The sequence below is a fragment of the Cucurbita pepo genome, chromosome LG02 (genome assembly GCF_002806865.2).
Source record: "Cucurbita pepo subsp. pepo cultivar mu-cu-16 chromosome LG02, ASM280686v2, whole genome shotgun sequence".
NCBI classification, from domain to species: Eukaryota; Viridiplantae; Streptophyta; class Magnoliopsida; order Cucurbitales; family Cucurbitaceae; genus Cucurbita; species Cucurbita pepo.
This window is the reverse complement of record NC_036639.1, coordinates 1,298,158-1,320,017: the sequence shown is the minus strand read 5'-3', so window position 1 is coordinate 1,320,017 and position 21,860 is coordinate 1,298,158. Positions and strand designations below refer to the sequence as shown.

Here is a 21,860-nt window from a genome sequence, read left to right as displayed (position 1 = left end):
TCTCAAATTGCAGTCTCTTCCTTACAGAAAGAGAAGATTATATAATAGAGAAATACATGTAAACTTCATATGGTTTGTAATGGCAATGGAGAAAACGTCGCCGTTGCAGGGCTTAGAGGCAGAGGAATTTCAAGAACTTGAACCTCTCATTCAAAGTTACCACAAATTTGAGGCTTCTCCTAACACAACCACTTCCCTTATTACCCAACGCATCGACGCTCCTCTCCACGCCGTTTGGCCCTTCGTTCGAAGCTTCGATAATCCTCAGAAGTACAAACACTTCGTCAAAAGCTGCAACATGTCAGGTCACTATTCAACTCGAAAACTTAAATTTTTATATATTATTGCTTACAACTTTTTAAAATTAGATTGGGTTTGAATAATTTTTTATGGGTTTTATTTATAATATTTGAATTTTTTTGATAAATTCAAAAAATTTCACTATTGGGCCATTTTTAAATGGGTATATCTATCATTGTTAAACAGCTGGCGACGGCGGGGTCGGCAGTATCAGAGAGGTGACGGTGGTCTCCGGCCTGCCGGCGTCCACCAGCACGGAGAGGCTAGAGATTTTGGACGAGGAGAAGCATATTTTGAGCTTCAGGGTGGTCGGAGGAGAGCACCGGCTGAACAATTACCGATCAGTGACGTCGGTGAACGAGTTCAACAAAGACGGCAAAATTTACACCGTCGTTTTGGAGTCTTACATCGTCGACATACCGGAGGGGAACACCGGCGAGGACACCAAAATGTTTGTCGACACTGTCATTAAGTTGAACCTTCAAAAGCTTGCAGGGGCGGCCATCGCCTCTCTGCATGGACATGAATAGGGCGGCGGCGACTGCGCCGGGGACCCTGCCGGCGTAGATTAGTGGTGGGTCGGTATGTTTTTTTTTTTGCAAGTTGAAGGTGATTTTTCGCTTGTTCTAATTTAATTTATTGGATTAGTTGGGAAAAGAGATAATTAATATGATTCTGATTATATATTGGACATATATTATGTCTTAATTTATGTATTATCAATAAATATTAGATGGGAAACCTTAAAGTATTCGACTTTAATTTCATGGTTTTTACTATGATAATGTGAATTTTGTAGACAATCCTATGATCATAATTTTCATTTTTTTCATTTTAATGGTTTATTGTTCTTCCTTGTTTTTTATTTATTTATTTTATATTGGAAATGATTTAAATAAAATGTTGTATTAATTAATTAATTAACTTACATTAAAAGCGAATTAAATTAAAGTAAATGTAGTTGGGATAAATTTAAATAAAAAAATTATGATAAATTGATAGATGAATTAAATGTTCCATATGGGCCAAAGCAATGTACTAAAGATGCTTTTCACATGCAATTGAGTGATTTGAACATCATCATAGCTCCATTATTGGATTTTTTTTTTCTTCTTAAGGAAAATTATTATTTTTAATTATAAGATTGTCAACTTGAAATTATCCATAATTGACTTTTTTTAGCCCGTCCTTTTTAATTATTTTGACTTTAATTCTTATATGTTTATATGTATTTAGTCATACCCGATTTGTGAAAGTATTATCTTTTATAGTTTTTGCAACGGATAGATAATACATTAATTATTATTTCAAAAGTATTTTCAAAAGTAAAAAATTGGATCTTCAATCATTTATGTAAGAACTCACGTTAGTTGAAGGTAGGAATGAAACATTCTTTATAACCGTATGAAAATCTCTGTAACGTATGGTTTTTAACAACTTTGGTGAAAAACTTCAAAAAAAAAAAAATAATAATAAAAAAAAAATAATAATAATAGACAATATTTACTAGCAGTAGGCATTATGTTGAATTTGAATTTCAAATATAGAGATCGAAAGATAAAAAAGGGTGGGATTGCTCGTGAGCTGAGTAGTCCATAGGGAACATGTGAGATTCAAACTTATGTTGTCTTTTCAATCCACGAGCAGTAGGGAACACAAAAAGGCCTCTATGAGTGTTTAGAACACCTTTTGTTAACTTTCAAGTAGGTAGCAATAAATTTCCTTTTCTTTTTCAACCATAATCAAAATGGGACAGCAAAAGTGTTCATCAGGACCATGTGTATTATGGCAAATCTTTCCACGTTTACAACCTACTGGCCTTGCCTTCAACATCATCTCATCAAATCTCTACATGTAAAAGCCTAAAACAATTGATTCGAAGCTTCTAATCTCAAGATTGCATCGTTGCCTAACAAAAGTTAGAAGTCGAGAGGCTGGCTGCAGAGTCAACACGTCTTGGACGAGTATGACTGACACAGAGCAGACACAAAATTCCTCCATAGTATCATAGATATGAGTTAAGAAGATGCCTATATATATATACATAGATATATATAGTAGCATCTTTGAAGTGATGGGGATTCCAAATCAAACTAATGGGAAAGATTTCTCCCTAAGTGGATTGTCATGGAGATGTTTCCTAAGGAACTTTACCCTCGTGTCTCCGTTGTCATTCATGCGTTCTTTCCTCTTTCTTCCATTTCCAATGCCGTTTGTATTCAAGGTCATGGGTGTTCCCTGTGCTGCTGCTAAAGCCACTGAATCAACCATGTCAAAGTCACCAACGGAGGCATCTTCATCCATCACATTTCTGACATCCGGAACCTTTGTTGCTGCTTCTACAAACTCAGCTCCTGATTTGCAAGTGATTTCTCTGGCTCTGAACTTGGAGTTCAAATGGTCGAACACTCTCACCCCTTGATTTTCCAATACCAGAAGCCACTCTGAAGTTAAATCAATTTAGCGTCATCCGTCAATAAATGAACATCAAACACACATATATTCAGATAATGCCCAGCCAAGTCTCAATGTTGTCCAGCAAACACAAACATGACTCATAGTATAGATGGATTATAATCAATTCCTTATGAAAGTTTAACACATAATAGTTCTGTGTTCTACGCCACACTAATGTCAACTTCACCACAATCAATCAACACTAGTCAACTTCACCACAATCAATCACACAAGTGTTGATGATGGTTGGAGGAGGAGTCTCACATCAGCTAATTAAAGGGATGATCATGAGTTTACAAGTAAGGAATACATTGCCATTGATATGGGACCTTTTGGAAAGACCAAAAGGAAAGCCACGAGAGCTTATGCTCAGAGTGGACAATTTCGTATTATTGTGGAGGTCTGTGATTTCTTACAAAGTGCATGAAACTTATATGAACAAAGTTAATGTACGGTGTACACGTATAGAACATACCGATGAGAGCAGTGGGTGTGGAGATGTTTGGTTGACTCATCCTCTCACTGAAGCCTGGTTGGTTTCTGACCCAATTGATCAACTGAGAGGGCCAACAAGAATTGCGGAAGGCATTTATGTAGGACATAGCCTTTCTCAGATTACCAGTTTCTCTGCACCAATCAGACGGTGCACATTATTAAATTTTACTACCTTTCATGAAATGTATCGTCCAGAACTATGATTTATTATACCTGAAGGTTCGAATGCCATTTTCAGCAACAAATAGCCAATTCAAACAAGTAGTTCTTAAATCCAAAGCAGGTCGTTCAGTTCCAAATTGAAGTTTAATGAATGGGTAATCTGGTATTATTGCAGCGTCATATAACACTTCTCGCAGAAGAACTTCATCTGCAGAACCCTGCAGAAGAAACGGTTCAGTAAAACCAAAGGTAATATTCCCTTTACCACATGAAGGTGAATAAGCCACCATGGGCGTGTATCTGATGGATAGTAGCAGAGTTGCAGAAGCTAAAACTACATCTCATAAGGGAAAGCCAACAATCTCCTAGTAGAAGTACTACAGCTTCATATAGTTATACTACACGCATGGTAAACGAAACTCAAGAAAGAAAGAAATACTGACCAACAAATAGGTGGTTGGCAAAACTGACTGCAGCAGCATCCTGAGGAAAGTATCTGATACGCACCAACAGATTTCAGATAACAAGCACCCAGAGTCATGATAATAGGAGAAAAGATCGGATGCAATTAGAGCACAGCTAAGAAAAGCTTGGTCATCCAGATATGTAGAGGGCATACGAACAAGAGAAGTCCTGTAAACATAATGAACGTGCAACGCAAAGGCCATTGGAATTTTCATTTTAAACCTTATACAGAGAGACATTACTTTCAGAATTAGATTTGTTTGTGACCATGGAACAACAATCTACTGAATTATATGATTCCCAAGAGAGAATATGTGCCAGACATCCCTGGTTTTCACTTTTAGCTATGTTCACAGATTACAACATCAGTGCTTCGTGCCTAATTTACATGTATCAACCAAATATGCAAACTGAAGGATATGGTGGATAGTTGAACAGGACATCGAGTTAATGTATACCAAAACGAAAGCAACTAAGCCGAGGATACTTATTGTGAATCTCAAATCGGTTGGAGAGGGGAACAAAACATTCCTTATAAGGGTGTGAAAACTTCTCCCTAGCAGACATGTTTGAAAACATTTTAAAACCTCGAGGGAAAGTCCAAAGAAGACAATATTTGCTACCAGTGGGCTTGGACCGTTACAAATGGTATTAGAGCTAGACACTGGCCGGTGTGTCGGTGAGAACGTTGGTCCCAAAGGGGGTGGATTGTAAGATCCTACATCAGTCGGAGAGGGTAACGAAACATTCATTATAAGGACGTGGAAACCTCTCCCCAACAGAAGCCTTTTAAAACTTTGAGGAAAAATCCAAATACACAATATTAGTGTGGGTTTGGGCTGTAAGCAGTAGAACAGAGAATTGAACAGAGAATAATGTAATTTCCTACATACAAAATGCACACTCCTGACATTTAGGAGATGGAATTTGATTTGTGTTATGTCCATGTGTAGGTCAGAAAACAGGTTACTAAGAACTTACTATGGTTTAACTACCCACAAACCAGAGGGCCGGGGAACAAGTTGTGGACAATCCATGTTGTTTAACAGTCTCGTGACATTAAAAGAGAAAAATACCAAAATAAGATCAAAGTGAAATCTCACCATAGAAGTGACAGCTACGAAACCCAGCAATCATTTGAACCGCCCGGCTGTGCAGTTCATTTTGCAGCTCTACCATTGACATCCGAGAGGCAAATTTCAAGCACAGCCTCAACAAAAAGGCTTGAAACATAACTATCCCAGAAAAGTAGCCCACCCCGCCGTTGACACCGATGCCTTCACAAATTTCATGGCTAACAAGCGGGAGAAAACCCCTCAAATCTTCTCCAGGTTTGTCAACCATCCAGACTCGAGCCAAATCCAGAAAATAAGAACCAAATCCCAACAAACAATCGCCGTCCTCGGACTCTTGACCACAACAAATACCGATATAGCTAACAACTCCGTCGATCAAATTCTCAGCTTCCTCCTTCAACGTTTTATTCTCAACAACCAAACCAAAGAGACAGTAAATAACCGGAGCCAGCACCGCAATTCTCTTCGATGCACAGGACGACGCCGTGCAAGAAACGAGTAGATGGAATAAATCCTTAACAGCCTGCAATTTCTCCGAAGAATTTCGAGCTGCGGATTTAGCCGTGTGAAACGTCATAGCAGAGGAAAACCACACAACTGCCACCGGCGGGTCGGGCAAATTCCCCAACAAACGAGAGAAAATCGGAACGAAGCTCGAGAAATCAGTAACCCCTTTGCGATATTCATCGAAAAATCGTTCGATCGATTGCGATAGCATCAATGCATAAGGGTCTAGTTGGTTCGGAACTAATAGGAGCTTCGATCGGCTTTCATTCATTTTTGAAGTAACATAAAAGAATTTTGGAACAGTGCTACAAGGAATCAATACCAGTAGTTGAGTCAAGTAGAAAGCCGAAAGAAGTGGAAGCTCTGTAGCGTACTGAAACCCTAGATATCCGGGTGTTGAAGAATTCGTGGGAAAAGGAGGGAAAATCGAAGGATTCCAGTGACGTTGCTGTTTTGAATTCGCAAGAAATTAAAATATTGCAAAATGAAGCTATATTCCTTCCCTCCAATCGCAAAATTGACTCGGTTTCATCAAACTGTCATCTAAAGACAATCATAAGGATAAAACAGAAAGCGGAAAACATTGGAAGCAAACATTAATGGCGAAAGATGACAAACTTGATTCTTCTTCGTCTCTGATCGGTTTGAAACTGAGATTCTGTTTATATGACCCCAAAATTAATAAAGAATGGAATATAATCTAATTGGTTACGATTTTGTTGGATAACAATTTGATTTTTGTTTTTTTTCTAGATTAAATTTTCTTTCCATATCTATTTTATCAAAACATTTAAATTATAAAAATAATAACAAAATTTTAAAAAAACTCCCATAATTATTAAAAAAAAAAAAAACAAATATTCCTGAACTTTTGTTCTTTATTTTAAAAATAGTATCTTTTTTAATTGCAATATTATAATTTAAATATTTCAAAATACCTACTAAGTAAAATATAGAGAAGAGTGAAAGATTCGACCTTTTAATCGAGAGTAAACGCCTTTTGTGTTTATGCAAGTTGAGTTATGTTGATGTGATTGATGTGAACGGAGAGGAATTTGAAACAAGTTGAGAAATACCACTGACAATAACATAAGATATCAAATTCACTTGCAAGTTTTTAGGAAGTCGGAGTAAACCTTGCCATTCACAGGCTTCAGATAACATGGGCAGATTAACAGATAAAAAAAACATCACAAAGGGTGTCATATGGTCTCTTATTGCAACATCACTCATAACCTTCTATTAGATTTCCACAACCTCGTATTAATACGTCTTATTATAGTTCGAAGCATCCGCCAAATTACAATACCTGACTTGGATGGATGGTCTCACTTGGTCCACCAATGGAGGAAATCTTTGCGCCTGTTGATCTTCTTCTGCAACTGAAGAATTCCATAAAGCAATGCCTCAGCAGTAGGAGGGCAGCCAGGAACATAGATATCGACAGGGACTATCCGATCACAACCCCGAACAACCGAGTATGAGTAGTGATAGTATCCACCACCATTTGCGCAGCTTCCCATGGATATAACCCACCGCGGTTCTGGCATTTGATCATAAACCCTGCAGCGAAGAAATGAAAAGTAAGCATAACTTGGAGCGTGAATCAATTTATCGAAGTACCACAACGTTATAGAGTTTGACTATTAAAACCCAGTAAAACAAATTAGCATAATTAGGACTTCAAATAAAAAAAATTTCTCACTAAATACCACAATTTTAAGTTTAGTTCAGAGAATTCCAAAAGCTCCTTTGCCATAAAAGAACTGTCGGAACCAAGATGGACTGGCAGTAATTTTCATCACTCTTATTCGTAAACTGGATTCTGTGTATGTATAGAAACGTAGAATATTTGAGATGATCTTTTTACCCCCAAACTTTGTTATATTCTATGATGAACACTCCTTTAAAATTCAGACTGAAGAGTGCAGATAGTTCATCGTTATACTGCTTAGAAAGCACCTCCCTTTTTAATATCATATGTCAAGACATCGTTAATCCTAGAAAATTAAGATAAGTTACTCTCTCTGCTCTCTCTGTTCACCATGGACTGAGTTGACATTCTCCGGTTGTTTTTCGGGTTGCTTGTAATGTTTGACCATCGACAGGAGCGGAAGGACTTCCCTAAACTTAGAGAAGATTGGAACTCGACAAAAGTAGCATTCTAAGATCAAACAACAGACAATGGTTCACTAACTGCCAACAGGAAGTTTGAGTTTCAAGCTTGAAAAATGAAGGTATGCAACATTCAGGCCAAGCATTGATGAGACTCTTGGAACTCTTTACACATTGAAAATACGTTAAAGGCAAGTGTTGAATACCTCGCCATAGCAACAGTAATAGACATTGACATACAAATACAAACAAGAAACGGTTGTATTCCAATTCAGTATGCCCCTACCACATTGGAGTGATGGACACATTCCTTTCCCTAAAATAAACTATCAGGAGTTTGAAGCAATTGAAAACAAAACAGGTTCTGTTTTGGTTCGATAGCATCAATTTTGATATTTCCTGAATGAGTCAATCAAGTCTTTGAAACTCACTTCCCACAGACACACTTCAAGATTTATTTGGAGTTTAGTCTATGTTGCACTCTTCAAATTCATGCACCAATATCCCATTGGATGAAATATTTTTGGTCAATAGCTTAATATCCTAAAACAGCAACCTCACTGGCCGCTGCAACCCTCTTATAGGTATACAGATTCTGAAGCAGAAAATACACATACCTTATTTCATTCAGAATAAAGCATTTCCTTATCTACTGCAAACAAGAAATAGCGCCATATAAATGAGATCAAAAGTTCCAACAATTTTTCATATCATTGCGATAGACTAATATTCTGATATTCTTATTCCTTTCTTTAAGAAAATTCACACGTATAGAATTTAGCAATCCCTTGATCATATTAGAACTACATTTTTACACATCAAAATTAAACAATAAGAACTCTAACACGAGGTATGGTACCAAAATTGGTGTAATCGTGTAGACTTTAGCTTCATTTTCCTCAATGAACCAGATATTCATGCATGGTAGGCTTATGCAAGCTACTTTTAACATTCAATTGTTTTTTATAAATTTCCTCATTGTCCAGGCCAACGTGGGCACGCCTTGACTATTATAATGAGCCAATTATATGACCCTATTATGTTCCGTTGCCAAGGAAACTCATCAGATATTAAATCGTAGGTATGTGGCGACCATAACTTCGACTCATTCCTTTTAAGTCCTGTATTATTTACATTTACCTTATTGACCACTCAGTCAACCCACAAAGATCTATCTTCCCCTAATAAAGCAATAACTTCTTAATCTACAGACATGCATCTACTCATATAAAAGAGGACAATATCTGCTAGTGGTGTGCTTGGGCTATTACAAATGGAATCAGAGCCAAATATCGCGTGATGTACCAATGAGGAGGCTGAATCTCGAAGGGGGGTCATGAGGCGGTGTACCAGCAAGGAGCTGGGCCTCGAACGGGGTGGATTGAGGGGTCCCACATCAATTGGAAAAGAGAACGAGTGCCAACGAGGACGGTGGGCCCCAAAGAGGAGTGGATTGTGATATCCCACATCGTTTGGGGAGGAGAACGAAACATTCTTTATAAGGGTGTACAAACCTCTCCCTGCAGACGCATTTTTAAAATTTGAGGGGAAAGCCCAAAGAGAACAATATCTGCTAGTGGTGGGCTTGGGCTGTTACATATAATGCTACTAAACCTACTGACCTTCATCTCCAACATACTCTCGGCTAGCACAAGCGCCTCTTAAATCCTCATCATATAACTATAAGGACTCCGATAAAAAGTATTAAAATAATATAACAAAATATGACAAGAGATGAAACACAATTTCAAAAACTAAAGTTTGAGGCTTTCAAGGATATAAACAGCATGAATAAAAACCAGAACTAAGATTGGAAGAGAATCACAAAGAATTTTTTTTCCATTTGACCTTATCAAGGACTTGGCTACTTATGTGAAATGACTCCAGCCATTTCTGTGAAGGGAAGACACCACAGCACAGTTTGTGACTTATTTCAGCATGAGGAAGTCTTTACTTTATAATGCACATTTCAAATTCAGACGAACAAAATAAGGAGTAGGGACATCTTAAAAGCAAAGAAAATAGCATTTTTTTTTTATATGTGACGACTTCCTTATTGTAAACAAAATAGCATTTCAAATTCATGATTACTCAACCTAAACAACATTTTTTCACAAATCATGCCAGGATGATGAAGTGAAAAAACTTCGTCCAAAAACTAGCTTGATGATTACTTGATAAATTTCCTTGTAAACCATGGAGGTCATATGTGACGAGAAAAAATTCATGAAAACATATAACATGAATGCAGGTAAACAAAATGAATCATAGAGATAGTTCCCCCAATTTACATTACAAAAGCTCAGTCAATCCAACGTATCAGAAGTAATCAACCCTTTTCTCACAATCAAGAGTAGAAACTACCCTTAAAATCTATCGACATAGAGGCTGAAACGTCGTATTCAAGACAATCACTGCATCTATCCGAAATTCATTTAACCTAAGAAATAAGAAAATACAGCAGATAATTTACCAGTATAAGCCAATTAAAGTTCTGAAGTTAACCCCAAAACCTTTTACCTTTTAGTTATCAGACCATTGTCAGGAAAGATAAATATACTCAGACGGGGATAATATCTTCACAAATGTAGATGAGCAAAATATGCGCGTGCTACAGCCTACAAGTCGGGAACAATTGACAAAAAAAACCAACTCTAGAAATTGAAAAATCAAACAATTCAAAGCTTTGATCTCAATATGAAGTTTTCCGTGAATCTACTAATTCAATTAGTTATCCAGTCAGGTTCATGAATTCCAGCATTAAACGATAATCGTAGAGCTCACAAATGTCCGTGGAGAATAACAGAAAGTGAAAGAGAGAGTGAACTAACTTGCGAAGAGCTGGAGCCATCTTGTTGGTGAGGGTACCGGCAACAATCATACAATCAGATTGCCTAGGGCTAGGACGGAAGATGACACCGAAGCGATCAAGGTCATAGCGGGCAGCACCAGTATGCATCATTTCAACGGCGCAACAAGCAAGACCAAAGGTCATGGGCCAGATAGAGCCACGGCGAGCCCAGTTCAGGAGGTCGTCGACCTTGGAGATCACATACTCCGCCGCCTTCGGAAGCCCCGTTGGGGACAAGGTCGAAGGAGGCGACGGGCTCGCATACGGCGTCGGCGAGGCGGACGATGAAGAAGACAAAACAGGAGCTGTAGTATGAAGAGATAAAGCTCCCCGCGCGGCAAGCAGATGGGGGATGCGAGTGGAAGCTCGGCTCACAGCGGCCATTGCCACGATTCAAGATTCAGAACCTCCGATATACACCAAAATGAACAATTCAGAAATCTACACGAAAATTAGAAATAACAATTTGCATCTCTCTCGGTCGCTGTTGACGTGGCACTCTATTGGCGGTACATCAAAACGACATGTCGCACATATATGGGCCGGGAATATTAAAGCCCAAACCAATTACTTTGGGCCTCATCCAGTGGGCTTTCCTCTACGATCAAAGATCTCCGGTCTTTTCGGTAATTTCGTAACCAGAAATTAGGGTTTTACGAATCTGCTCTATAAATTTCTGCTGAATCGCAGCTTTGGAAAATATCTTCTTCTTCTTCTTCTTCGACGACTCTGATTTCTAGCCATTTCTGTGTTCTTATTGTTTCCGATTTACATTCTTCTTTCTATTTTCATCGTTTTTGTTTGACAAAGATCATTGAGTTCTTGAGATCTTGAATCATTTTCCGTTTAATTCGCTTTAGATTTCGATGAAATAGGTTTATCTGGACTTGGCTCCATCATCGAGTCAGCAGCAGGCGCCTTTTTGGTGGCGATCCGTCTGCCGCATGGAGCCGATACTTGGTTACCGGAAGAAGATCCTTGAAACGCATCAGTTGTTTCAAGATACAATGCCCGGTCTACATTTTCCTTGCTTATTCTAACCTCTTCATCTGCATATTTTAAAAGATTTTTAAAGTAATCGATTGATTCGATTGATGAATTTGTTTTTGAGGTTATGGGAGAAAATTAATTTTGAATTGGCACTCAAGTCAGACACGGGTGTTTGTTCTTTTATCTTACAACAAACAACCTTTTGCACGGTGCCTATAAAGAGCTACTGAACACGATTGGGGGAAGTGATTATTCTTCATGGCTTCCTTCAAATTTAAAGCAGCTAAATCTTGGATTTATTCCAATTTTTTCTTAGAATCATTCCTAATGACCACCCCAACGTTTTTCTCAATTCTTCCAATTTAGTGGAATGGTTTTTTTTTTTTAGTTTTACTGTAAGCGATTTGGTTATAATTTTTTTTTGGTAAAATACCATCAAAATCTTGCAATTCTATCATCCTTCAATCTCTGAGAAACTACCTTGAAAATAATTCTGAGTTTGCCATTTTTGTTGTCCACAGAACAATCTCGATTGAACACCCAAACTTTTATGGGAGAATCTAAAGAAATATAGAGGATGATAGAACACCCAAACTATAGAGTTTGAAGATGTTACAGAATTTTACCAGATAAGCAACTCAGATATTGTGAATGACGATGAGAGAAGCCCAGAAGATCATCCTAACACATTTTAGAGTATCACCCAAACTCTTCAGGCTACTTGGAATGCCCGTCGCATATTATTGAGCGCCAGGTTAAATATTTCCCGAAGCAATAAGACATGAGGGACTTTTAATAATGTTCTACTCAATACATATTATGATTAAAATTGAAACGACAATTCATAGACAAGAATTAAAATCAACACTCAAAATTCCGTTAACTTAAGAATTTCAAGCAATCTCTCCAGTATTTGAATCTTAGACTTCACAGCTTTGATAACACCACAAGGTCCAAGTAATCTATACAATTCAACTGTAAATGCCTTGACAAGCAATTCATAATAAGTTGGTAACATTCAGGCCTAAACATATGAATCTATCGTAATAACAAGCATTATATACTAATAAAACCATCTGACATACCTAATGAGCTAAAGAATTTTGGACCTTGTGTGGAAACCTTTGAAGAGTTTTGCTAACAATGGACTGTTGTTGCACCACCGCCCAAGATAACATATTTTCTATATGCAATTCATAATTTATGATCTTAAGGCATATCCTACAAAACTGATGCTATAGCAGATAAGACCCACCACCAGCCACATGGAAAGAAATAAACTGCTTCAGCCATCTTCAAAATTGCAAAATCTAAATTATAGAATTTGAAGATGTTACAGAATTTTACCAGATAAAGCAACATCTTCAAAAGAAAGAAGAAAGAAAGGATTTGAACGCAGACGTCTAGAAGCAACAAGAACAGTCAAATGGGCAAAGCGGGGTGCCTCCTGCGTCTGCACTGCCAATACCCAATTCCTCTTCTGTGTAAATCTTCAGTCCATCCCCTGTTTTCTTTCTACCCTGTGATGGTGGGTCTACAAAGTCATTTCTAGGCTGAGTCTCATCCCTTTTCTTGTTCTTCAGCTTCATCGGTCTGTCCAATGCATCTTGTTTTGGTTTCTTAGCCTCTTGAACTTCCGGTTTTTTTCTCTTCTTCCCAGCGAAAATTTCATCGATTTCACTGCGTTTCTTTACTGAAGGGGGCTTTTCCTCCTTTATGGAAGAATTGGGCTTTTCATTTTTTACCACAGCATTGGATTTTTCCTCCTTCGTGATGACCTTCTCTTTCACCTCTTTAGCCGCTTTAGAAGATTTCTTCTTAGGCATTTGTATAATATGATCGATCAGCTGCACAAAAAATTACACAATCTTAAGACTTATCCACAGACCACTGCTATTCAGTTAACGCATTCAGTTAACGAGAAGAACATTCTCTATTCTATTCCACAGAGCTTGATTATCACTCAGCTCTAACAAAAATCATTATAATACTCAAAGAAAATTCTACGAATTGCCAGCAGAAAAGGTAAAAGAGGCAATCGCTAATGAGTGTTGATTCCATTACGACTTAACTTTTCCTAAACCGAAATAGTGGTCTCCATTTGTAAGAATCGACAACTAACCCAAAGTCCTTGAACAGGAAAAACAGATTTTCAATCAAACCACGAGGTTCGCTTCCAATCTAAGTTTGACGTTCATCCATTTGATACGATGAAATTAGAAAGACGAAGACTAGAGAGAATACCTAAGACCAATAGAGTAGAAGATCGAAGAAGAACTGATGCAGCACAGCGCAGTAGGATAGGCGAGAGTAAAGGAGGGACGGCAGCGGCACCGAGGGCGACGGAGAGCACGGCGGCGCGACTGAACTATTAAGAAGAAGAGGATCAGGCGGGAAGACGGAGGATAAGCGTGAGGCGGCTAGGTTTTCATCGGTTTTGTTTCTTCCTTCCTTTCCCATTTTCAAAAACAAAAATCAAGTAGGGATGGGCCGTTTAATCGGCACCCGATAACCGACCCGACTGGTAGGCTAGTGGCCACTATTTCATGGGCTCATTACCAATATTTAATGGGCCGTAGACTACTGGTCTGGGCCGCTTAAGATGTCCAATTTACAAATTTACCCCCAATACAGTTCCCCCTTTACTGAAAGTTTTATAATAATAATAATTTTATATATTTGGATTATTTTAATTAATTGTCTGAATTAATTAATCGACACGACATCATTTCTGTGTTGCAATTTGCAGAGAGCGACGGCGAGAACCATGGAGGGTATCGAAGGGGAGAGAGGAGGAAGCCGATACTCACTGAAGCCATCGAGAATTAACAACGAAGACATTCTGTTCTGCATAGATGTGAACCCCGAATCCTCCGTCGAGATCAAAACCACCGGCTCTAATGGACGACCGATCACCAGAATGGACTCCATTAAGCAAGCAATTCTTCTCTTCGTCCACGCCAAACTCTCCATGAATCCCGACCACCGATTTGCCTTCACCACCATCGCCAAATCTGCCACTTGGGTAATGCCCTATCCATCGCCTATTTCTTGTTGATCTTGCTTTCGTCCTTCTGTTCTTTCTATTTTCCAGAAATTTAGAATTGGGATGATGAAGTTTCTAGGGTTTGTGTCTGTTTTAGGTTAAAGGTAATTTTAATTTTAGGGGAGTTATATATTTCTTCGTATTCTTCCAGTCTTTTTAACTCCACGGACAGCCTTTCTGTTCTTAGCATTTTGCGCATCGTTATGCTTATTGACCTAAACTGGTGAACTGAAATTGTAACTAGTGATCAAGGATTTAATGTGGTTCTGGAGAAATTATGGATTGTTCTTTGGTTGGAAACTCGCAGTTTAAATTCTTATGCAATTTGAGTTGTACTTGGCATTCTGTTTGGAGACTATATCTGAGTTTTGCCTCTGATCCAACTCATAGAACTTTAAGATTTTGCATAGTGTGAATGTGATTATCCTCTTAGGTCCTTATTTATTGTTCAATCGGTATCTGATTTGCTACTTATAGTTGAAGTACATAGCATAAACTTGCTGATCAAACTAGTAATCAATTTGCAACTTTGAATTGAAGAATATAACTCAACCATGCTGATCCAACGCATTTTCCTTTCCACTTTGTTTACTCTTTCTAAGAGGTGTTGGTTTGATATTGTATTTAAAGGGGGAAAGGGAGAAGATGATATCTCCTATGTATCCTTTATGTATCCATTCTTGGAGTCTTTTTTGTTGAGGATTCTTGGGAGGGAGTCTCACATTGGCTAATTAAAGAGATGATCATGGGTTTATAAGTAAGGAATATATCTCCATTGATATGAGGCTTTTTAGGGAGACCATAAGTAAAGCCATGAGAGCTTATGCTCAAGGTGGACAATATCATACAATTGTAGAGGTTCGCGATTCCTAACATGGTATTAGTGTCATGCTCTTAACTTAGCCATACTAATCGAATCCTCAAGTGTCGAACAAAGGGTGTACTTCTGGAGCTGAGCCTTGATAAATGGAGACTGTTTGAGGGCTACATAGGTTTAAAGGGAGACTTTATGAAGGGAGTCCCACATTGTAATTAAGGGGATAATCATGGGTTTATAAGTAAGGAATATATCTTCATTGGTATGAGGCCTTTAGGGAAAACCAAAAGTAAAGCCACGAGAGCTTATAATCAAAGTAGACAATATCATACCATTATGGAGGTTTGTGATTCCTAACATTTATGGGGTAGTGAAACCTGGAGACAGGCATGGTGAGGACTTTACTCTGTGCTATGCATATACTGTTACTCTTGCACTCTTATGACAAGCTAAGTTGTTAAAACTCTAAACCCGATTGAAATATTGTTCGAGCTTCCACTTAAGAAAGCCCAATTTTGATCATAGCTTTATTGTTAGATGAAATGTCTGCTTCTAATCCAAAATGTTTATGATTGTAGCTCAAAAAAGATTTTAGCAGTGATATTGCATCTGTGGAAGCTGCAATCAGGGGGCTTGTTCCTACTTCCTCCTGCAGTCATGCCGATCTTACCAGCCTTTTTCGATTAGCTGCTCATGAAGCTAGAAAGTCGACCGCTCAGAATCATATTCTAAGAGTGGTATGCTCATTATACCAATATTCGTAATCTGTCGATTCAACTCAAAGAATATATCATTGTTCTGAAATTATGAGTTAGCCTTGATTATCAGACCTTGAACTCCGTATGTTCCAATGAATGCTTGACAAATCATGTTTATAACCATTGCTGCATTTAGATTCTTATATATTGTAGATCATCAACACGACCACAACATCAATGGCCTGTGAACCAAAAACTCTTCACTTTAGATGTTATCTACCTCCATGAGAAGCCTGGACCAGACAACTGCCCACAGGAGGTCTATGATGCCTTAGTTGATGCCCTTGATCTTGTCAGCCAGTATGAAGGCTATATTTTCGAGAGCGGCCAGGGAGTTGCACGTGTTCTTTACCGTTGCATGTGTTTGTTGTTATCACACCCCCAGCAACGAATATCACTAGACGATCTCAACATACCAAAGCTTCTTACAAAGAAAGTACCTCCTGCTGATTCCATCCCTGCAAACGAAGTTGTCCCTGTTACCAGCCAGTGAGACGAAGGGCTTAAAACAATAGTGGAAATCTGGATGCTGTTGTTATTGCTGCTGTAGCTTAATGGTACCTCACTCTTCAGTAAGCTGATGCTTCTCTCTCTTTTTTTTCATGGTTACAGATTAAGTCTTGTTTATTGTACATATAGACAAGTTGACGACGAGAGAGACGACACTTAATGGTACAGTATCAACTTTGTTACGCTCTTATTTGCTCAGAACGTCGTATATTTTTATGAATCATATTACATGTTGGTACAGTCCTTTTGGGTATCATAAGGTCCATTTAACTCATAAGATATTAAAATCTATATAGGTGATCAATGTCACAATCGCACTGTTATAGGATTTGTAAGTGATTGTGTGGCACTCACTCTCATCACTAAGTGAGTCAACCAACTGGAAATCGTTCGCCTTCAGCTAGACAACATATACCCAAGCCTTTGGCCCCACTATAAGAAGGTTTTAAAAACAAGGGCAAAGAGAGATAGCATGATTGAGAGAAATGAAGAAAGTAATCTTAGAGGCTATAAGCGAAAAAAAAATAACATGACAACTTAGATGGCATAAAACTTTGGAAGAATTAATAACTAGCAGCCGTATCTGCATTTCAAATCTACCAAACCTTGATACAACACAAGGGTTTTGGCATGCAATGGGTATGCAGCTTGGCAACACGCCTTGGAGAAGCATGACTGTGACAAAACGGGTATGCAGCCATGGGCAACATGACTTGGACAGGCATAACCGTGACAAAAAATCTTGATCGGTAGATTGATTGTGTAAGCATTTGCCACTTGGCACCATGATTCAATAATTGTTTTGAGTTCAAAGTTCCTGAAAATGATGCAATATTGTTATTAAATTTAAAGTCAACTTTTGGTTTGCTAAAACTCTCTCATCAAAGCCTTCAACCAACAATAAAATTAAATTAAAAAGCTCTCTGACATTCCCAGAAGCTACACCTTTGCCCCTTCACATTAACATAAAGTTAATCTCCATATACCACTCCTTAATTACAAATTAAAAATTGTTTACGTCTTAATTAGAACAATTAATTAGAATTACAATTTCGTGGCTTCATAAAATAAAAAATATTTAAAAATTTATAACAATTTATTAATAATACCTAACTACGTGGAATTGAAAAATATGAATTCATGCTGACGTGTGATGAGATGAGATTCATTGCAGTAGGAAGGTGGGACCCAAAACCCCATCCCCCATACTTTGGTGGCATTTCATTCTTTTGACACTGGATCCACGTCATCTCCAATTTCAAAGATTCCTCCATCACCTTCATCAACGGCTCTCATTTATCCAACCCAGCTGCCAGGTGGGTCCCTTTCGTGCACGCTCCGGTATATTCAAATAGGCTTATGGGTTATTACCATTAATTAAATATCTAATCATTTCCAATTTATTTATTTTCAAAATATTGACTAATTCATTAATCATAAATTATTCAAATAAACCGCCAAATATATTTAAAAAATAATAAAAATGCATCCTTTTTTATTATTTTTATAACTTTTAATTTCGTAATGGAATAATTTGTATTCTCCAAAAAATAATAATAATAATAATAAAATAAAATAATGTTTTATAAGTCAACCATTCCTTGATTCCAACTATACAACTACTCAGCCTCTATATCTTGGCTTATATTATTCTTCCTTCGTCCCTATTTCTGGCGAACTCTAATTTCTTTTGTTTTGTCGGTTCGCTAGAGTCTTGGGGTATCCAAAGATCGTACGTTTCTATTAAATTACGAACGTACAGTCTAAAAAATTAAATTATTATTTTAATTCGTAAGACTCGATAAAAATTTATGTTTAATGAGATACAAAATTGAAAGTTCAACCGGAATATAATATGAGCGCTAATTGAGCTAATCTACTCATGTGGGGCCATTGAATTCTTGTTAAAAGGGGGTTGCTTCTTCAACTTCTCTCAATAACTTTGTGTTATATTAATTTTTTTCCTTCTCTCTCTCTCTGTGGGAGTTGAAAATGGGAATCTGCATATCCGCTGCATCTTCTCAGATTCGCCATGAAACTAAAGTTACGGCGATTTGTGCAGCAAACGAGCTTGCTTTTGAAGAACAGAGATCCGATTCCGTGTGTTCCAAGCAAGGCAACAAAGGGATCAATCAAGATGCTGCCTTTGTCTATCAGGTAAGCTAACTGTTCCATCGCTTGAGCTTAACCCATCCGCTTAAGCTTTTGAATTTACGTTGCTTTGGTTGTTTCCACTAGGAGTACGGCGAACAGGGCAGGGCTCTGTTCGGAGTGTTCGATGGGCATGGAACAAATGGTCATACTGTCAGCAACATGGCGAAGAGTAGACTGCCGCCGCTGTTGCTAAGTGCTGTCTCAAAAGCTGAGACTGATTTTGTTGGGTGGAAAGAAGCTATGGTCACTGCCTTCAAGGTGATGGACAAGGAGATCAAACTTCAAGAGAATTTGGACTGTTCTTTCAGTGGAACCACCGCTGTTATCATTCTCAAACAGGTGAAATATCATTTAGAACCAAAATTCCGACCAAAAAAAAACATGGGTTTTGCAAAAAATTGTGTTTTGAGTAATGGGTGTTCTTCAAAACAGGGAGAAGATTTGGTGATTGCGAATTTGGGGGATTCGAGGGCTGTGATGGGGAGGGTGACGGAGAATGGCATCGAGGCCGTTCAATTAACGACTGATTTGAAGCCTGGTTTGCCGGGTAAGATGTCGGAAATTAAAGATTAATAGTCATATTTTTGTTGTTAATTAAAGCAGATTTTGTGTGTTCTTGCAGACGAAGCTGAGCGGATAAGGAAGTGTAATGGGAGAGTGTTGGCTTTACAAGAAGAGCCGCATATACAGAGAGTGTGGCTGCCGAAGGAGGACGCGCCGGGGCTGGCCATGTCCAGAGCTTTTGGGGACTTTGCTCTTAAAGAACATGGCATTATTGCTCTTCCCGATGTCTCCTACCGCCGTCTCGCTCCCGACGACCACTCCATCGTTCTCGCCACTGATGGGGTAATCCACTTCCTATGGTCAACGAAACATTCTTTATACGGGTGTGAAACCTCATCTTAATAAAATCACGAGGGAGCTCGTAAGTGAAAGTCCAAAAAGCATAATCTATTCGCGATAGGCTTAGGCAGTTACAAATTATATCATACACCTAATAGTGTGCTAGTAAGAACACTGATACTAAGGATTAGCGTGCACAAAAAAGACAATATCCTTCTTATGACACGTGTATTATGTTTTAAATATGTCGGGTTTTGAACTTTTTCAGATTTGGGACGTGCTGAGCAACGACGAAGTAGCGTCGATCGTGTGGAAAGCGGAGAGCGAAGAAGCGGCGGCGAAAGCGGTGGTGGAGGCGGCGACTGAGGCTTGGAAACGCTACCCTGCTTCCAAACTCGACGACCGCACCGTCGTGTGCCACTTTTTACAAAACCAACGGCAGTGGGAAAATTGAAAGTAACTCAACAGACAGCTATGTGGGTGAAACTCCGGGATCCGTACAAGTTAGAGCCGTCGTTCTCCGCCGTCGGTACGGCCATGTCCGGGAGAGTACTTAAGGCTGCAGGCTTTATTGAAGGGACTGATAGTGAAATAATGGTTTTCTTTATTGTAATAAATATGTGGTCAGAATCAGAAAATTACAAAAGTAGAAGGATCAATAGAATATACTTTTTCTTTATAATTTTAGATACAAAAAATTTGTTGTGAAATGGAATATGTTGCCGAGGTTAATTATGGAAAATGACAACAAATTTTCGAGATAATTTCCATGGTTCATATTTCATCCACATCTTATTTAGAAATTTAATGTGTACAATTACAGAAATGCCCTTACCTCTTCGAGTATATATTTAAATAATTCCAAATTTATTTAAGAAATCTTAGAAACATTTTATTTGAGGTATTTATTTATTTAAATAGCGAAAAATAATGTGATTAATTTAATTTGAATGGCAAAAATTCAAAATATAATTAATTGGCAAGTGGGTTGAGATTTGTCCAGCACACATATCGGAAGATGGACGGGGTCGTACTGGATGCCATCTCCTTCATCCGTCCACCATGGTTAGATAATTAACCACGGTTAACTACGGAAACCGGACGCTGCGGATGGGCTGTCGGACCGACCCGAAAAAAAAATAAAAGAATTGACGACGTTGAAGATTCCGTTTGGCGTTAAAAAAAGGCCGTGAGAGAAAAAATGGTGAAGGGAGGGCAAGACGACGTCGTAAAGGTGGAAGGATTGGGAGATGGAAGGAGAGTCGTTTGATTTGTGATGAACGGGGGAGAAATCACGGGCGTGGGATATTGATTCAATCTGTAATTGAGGGTATAAATTTCCGATTCATCTAGGACGGGGGGGAAGGGTGTGTTTTGTATTTGTGGTAAAACGAGGGGACGAACAGGAAGAAGAAGAAGAAGAAGAAGAAGAAGAAGCTCTCTGCTGTTCTTGTGGCGCTCCTTTGAAGCTTTTCCCTTTTGTTCTTAATCTCTCGTTATTGTTTTTTAATCGAGGACGAAGCTTAGTGTTCTCAATTCTAGTCCAGAATGCCGAGGATCTGTCATTTGTAGACAAGCTTGCGGGTGGAACAATTTCGCTCCGTGCTTCAATTTTTCTCCGTCCTCTGCAATTGATCCATCTGAAGGGTTAATTAAAGAGAGTTGGGTTTTCTTTTTTGTTTAATTTTTTTTTTCACGGATACATTCGGGAATTTTTAGTTCAAGAAATTCGGTGTGGATTTGATTTCTGAGCGAATTTTGCTCCCTAATTTGCCCTATCGATGCCGTCTCGTTTGTAATCGTCGGAGGGCGGTTGTGAAGATTACGGAGGCTTGAATTTTTTGTGAGAATTCTTTTACTCTGTTGTCAGTTATTTGTATTTTTGTGTTGTGGAATAACTCTGTTAATTGATTTTCTTTAATTTGTTCTTCCTTGTAGATGCATTTGAACGGATTTAAGCGTTTGTGTGAAGAAATCCGCAGTGTTGTATAGATTGGAGATTGGATGTTGCCGATGGAAATACGGTTGTTCTTCGACAGTCAGAGAAGACGACTCTGAGAGATGGAATTCCGTCGTTCTAATTTGGTTTCTGATTCGCATTCTCGCTTAGTCTGAAGAGCAAACGAAGCAAAACTCGTCTTGATTTTTGGCTGTGCTTGGAATTTCTTTATATCACAGGTAAAGAAAACTTTCCTGAATCGTAGATCGTAAATATTTTAGTAGGATTTTGAGATTTAGTCCAGAATTTTGATTTGCAGTTGTTGTTTTATACTGTGGCTTCTTTCGTTTCCCCCCCCCCCCCCCCCCCCCCCCC

At 38.4% G+C, this 21,860-nt stretch overlaps 7 protein-coding genes across 7 annotated transcripts in view; 4 read left to right on the top strand and 3 right to left on the bottom strand.

Moving 5' to 3' along the window:
* The first annotated feature begins 54 nt into the window (after positions 1-54).
* LOC111788302 (abscisic acid receptor PYL2) lies at positions 55-1,053 on the top strand. The gene is made up of 2 exons (XM_023668628.1): positions 55-305; positions 487-1,053. Exons 1-2 carry the CDS (start codon positions 80-82, stop codon positions 828-830), a joined length of 570 nt encoding a protein of 189 aa, XP_023524396.1. The 5' UTR covers positions 55-79; the 3' UTR covers positions 831-1,053.
* Positions 1,054-2,050: 997 nt separating this feature from the next.
* LOC111788164 lies at positions 2,051-6,123 on the bottom strand. Its single transcript, XM_023668413.1, has 5 exons — positions 4,983-6,123; positions 3,858-3,910; positions 3,466-3,632; positions 3,233-3,384; positions 2,051-2,744 (listed from the first exon to the last, which is right to left on the bottom strand). Exons 1-5 carry the CDS (start codon positions 5,731-5,733, stop codon positions 2,389-2,391), a joined length of 1,479 nt encoding a protein of 492 aa, XP_023524181.1. The 5' UTR covers positions 5,734-6,123; the 3' UTR covers positions 2,051-2,388.
* Positions 6,124-6,527: 404 nt separating this feature from the next.
* On the bottom strand, positions 6,528-10,873 carry LOC111788287 (NADH dehydrogenase [ubiquinone] iron-sulfur protein 7, mitochondrial-like). Its single transcript, XM_023668612.1, has 2 exons — positions 10,409-10,873; positions 6,528-7,025 (listed from the first exon to the last, which is right to left on the bottom strand). The coding sequence occupies exons 1-2, from the start codon at positions 10,810-10,812 to the stop codon at positions 6,791-6,793; spliced, it is 639 nt and encodes a 212-aa protein (XP_023524380.1). The 5' UTR covers positions 10,813-10,873; the 3' UTR covers positions 6,528-6,790.
* A 1,408-nt stretch (positions 10,874-12,281) lies between these two features.
* On the bottom strand, positions 12,282-13,884 carry LOC111788323 (uncharacterized protein C6G9.01c). Its single transcript, XM_023668652.1, has 2 exons — positions 13,663-13,884; positions 12,282-13,265 (listed from the first exon to the last, which is right to left on the bottom strand). Exon 2 carries the CDS (start codon positions 13,242-13,244, stop codon positions 12,822-12,824), a length of 423 nt encoding a protein of 140 aa, XP_023524420.1. The 5' UTR covers positions 13,245-13,265; positions 13,663-13,884; the 3' UTR covers positions 12,282-12,821.
* A 239-nt stretch (positions 13,885-14,123) lies between these two features.
* On the top strand, positions 14,124-16,789 carry LOC111788267. Its single transcript, XM_023668577.1, has 3 exons — positions 14,124-14,443; positions 15,860-16,018; positions 16,176-16,789. Exons 1-3 carry the CDS (start codon positions 14,186-14,188, stop codon positions 16,530-16,532), a joined length of 774 nt encoding a protein of 257 aa, XP_023524345.1. The 5' UTR covers positions 14,124-14,185; the 3' UTR covers positions 16,533-16,789.
* Positions 16,790-18,510: 1,721 nt separating this feature from the next.
* Positions 18,511-20,334, top strand: LOC111788248 (probable protein phosphatase 2C 72). Its single transcript, XM_023668547.1, has 5 exons — positions 18,511-18,706; positions 18,788-19,042; positions 19,136-19,250; positions 19,326-19,549; positions 19,815-20,334. Exons 1-5 carry the CDS (start codon positions 18,542-18,544, stop codon positions 19,998-20,000), a joined length of 945 nt encoding a protein of 314 aa, XP_023524315.1. The 5' UTR covers positions 18,511-18,541; the 3' UTR covers positions 20,001-20,334.
* A 467-nt stretch (positions 20,335-20,801) lies between these two features.
* LOC111788243 (rho GTPase-activating protein gacU-like) overlaps positions 20,802-21,860 on the top strand; it is a 4,347-nt gene continuing 3,288 nt past the window's right edge. The window contains exons 1-2 of the mRNA XM_023668537.1: positions 20,802-21,389; positions 21,485-21,724. The gene's annotated coding sequence lies outside the window, so the exon portion shown is untranslated. The remainder of the gene's footprint in view (positions 21,390-21,484; positions 21,725-21,860) is intronic.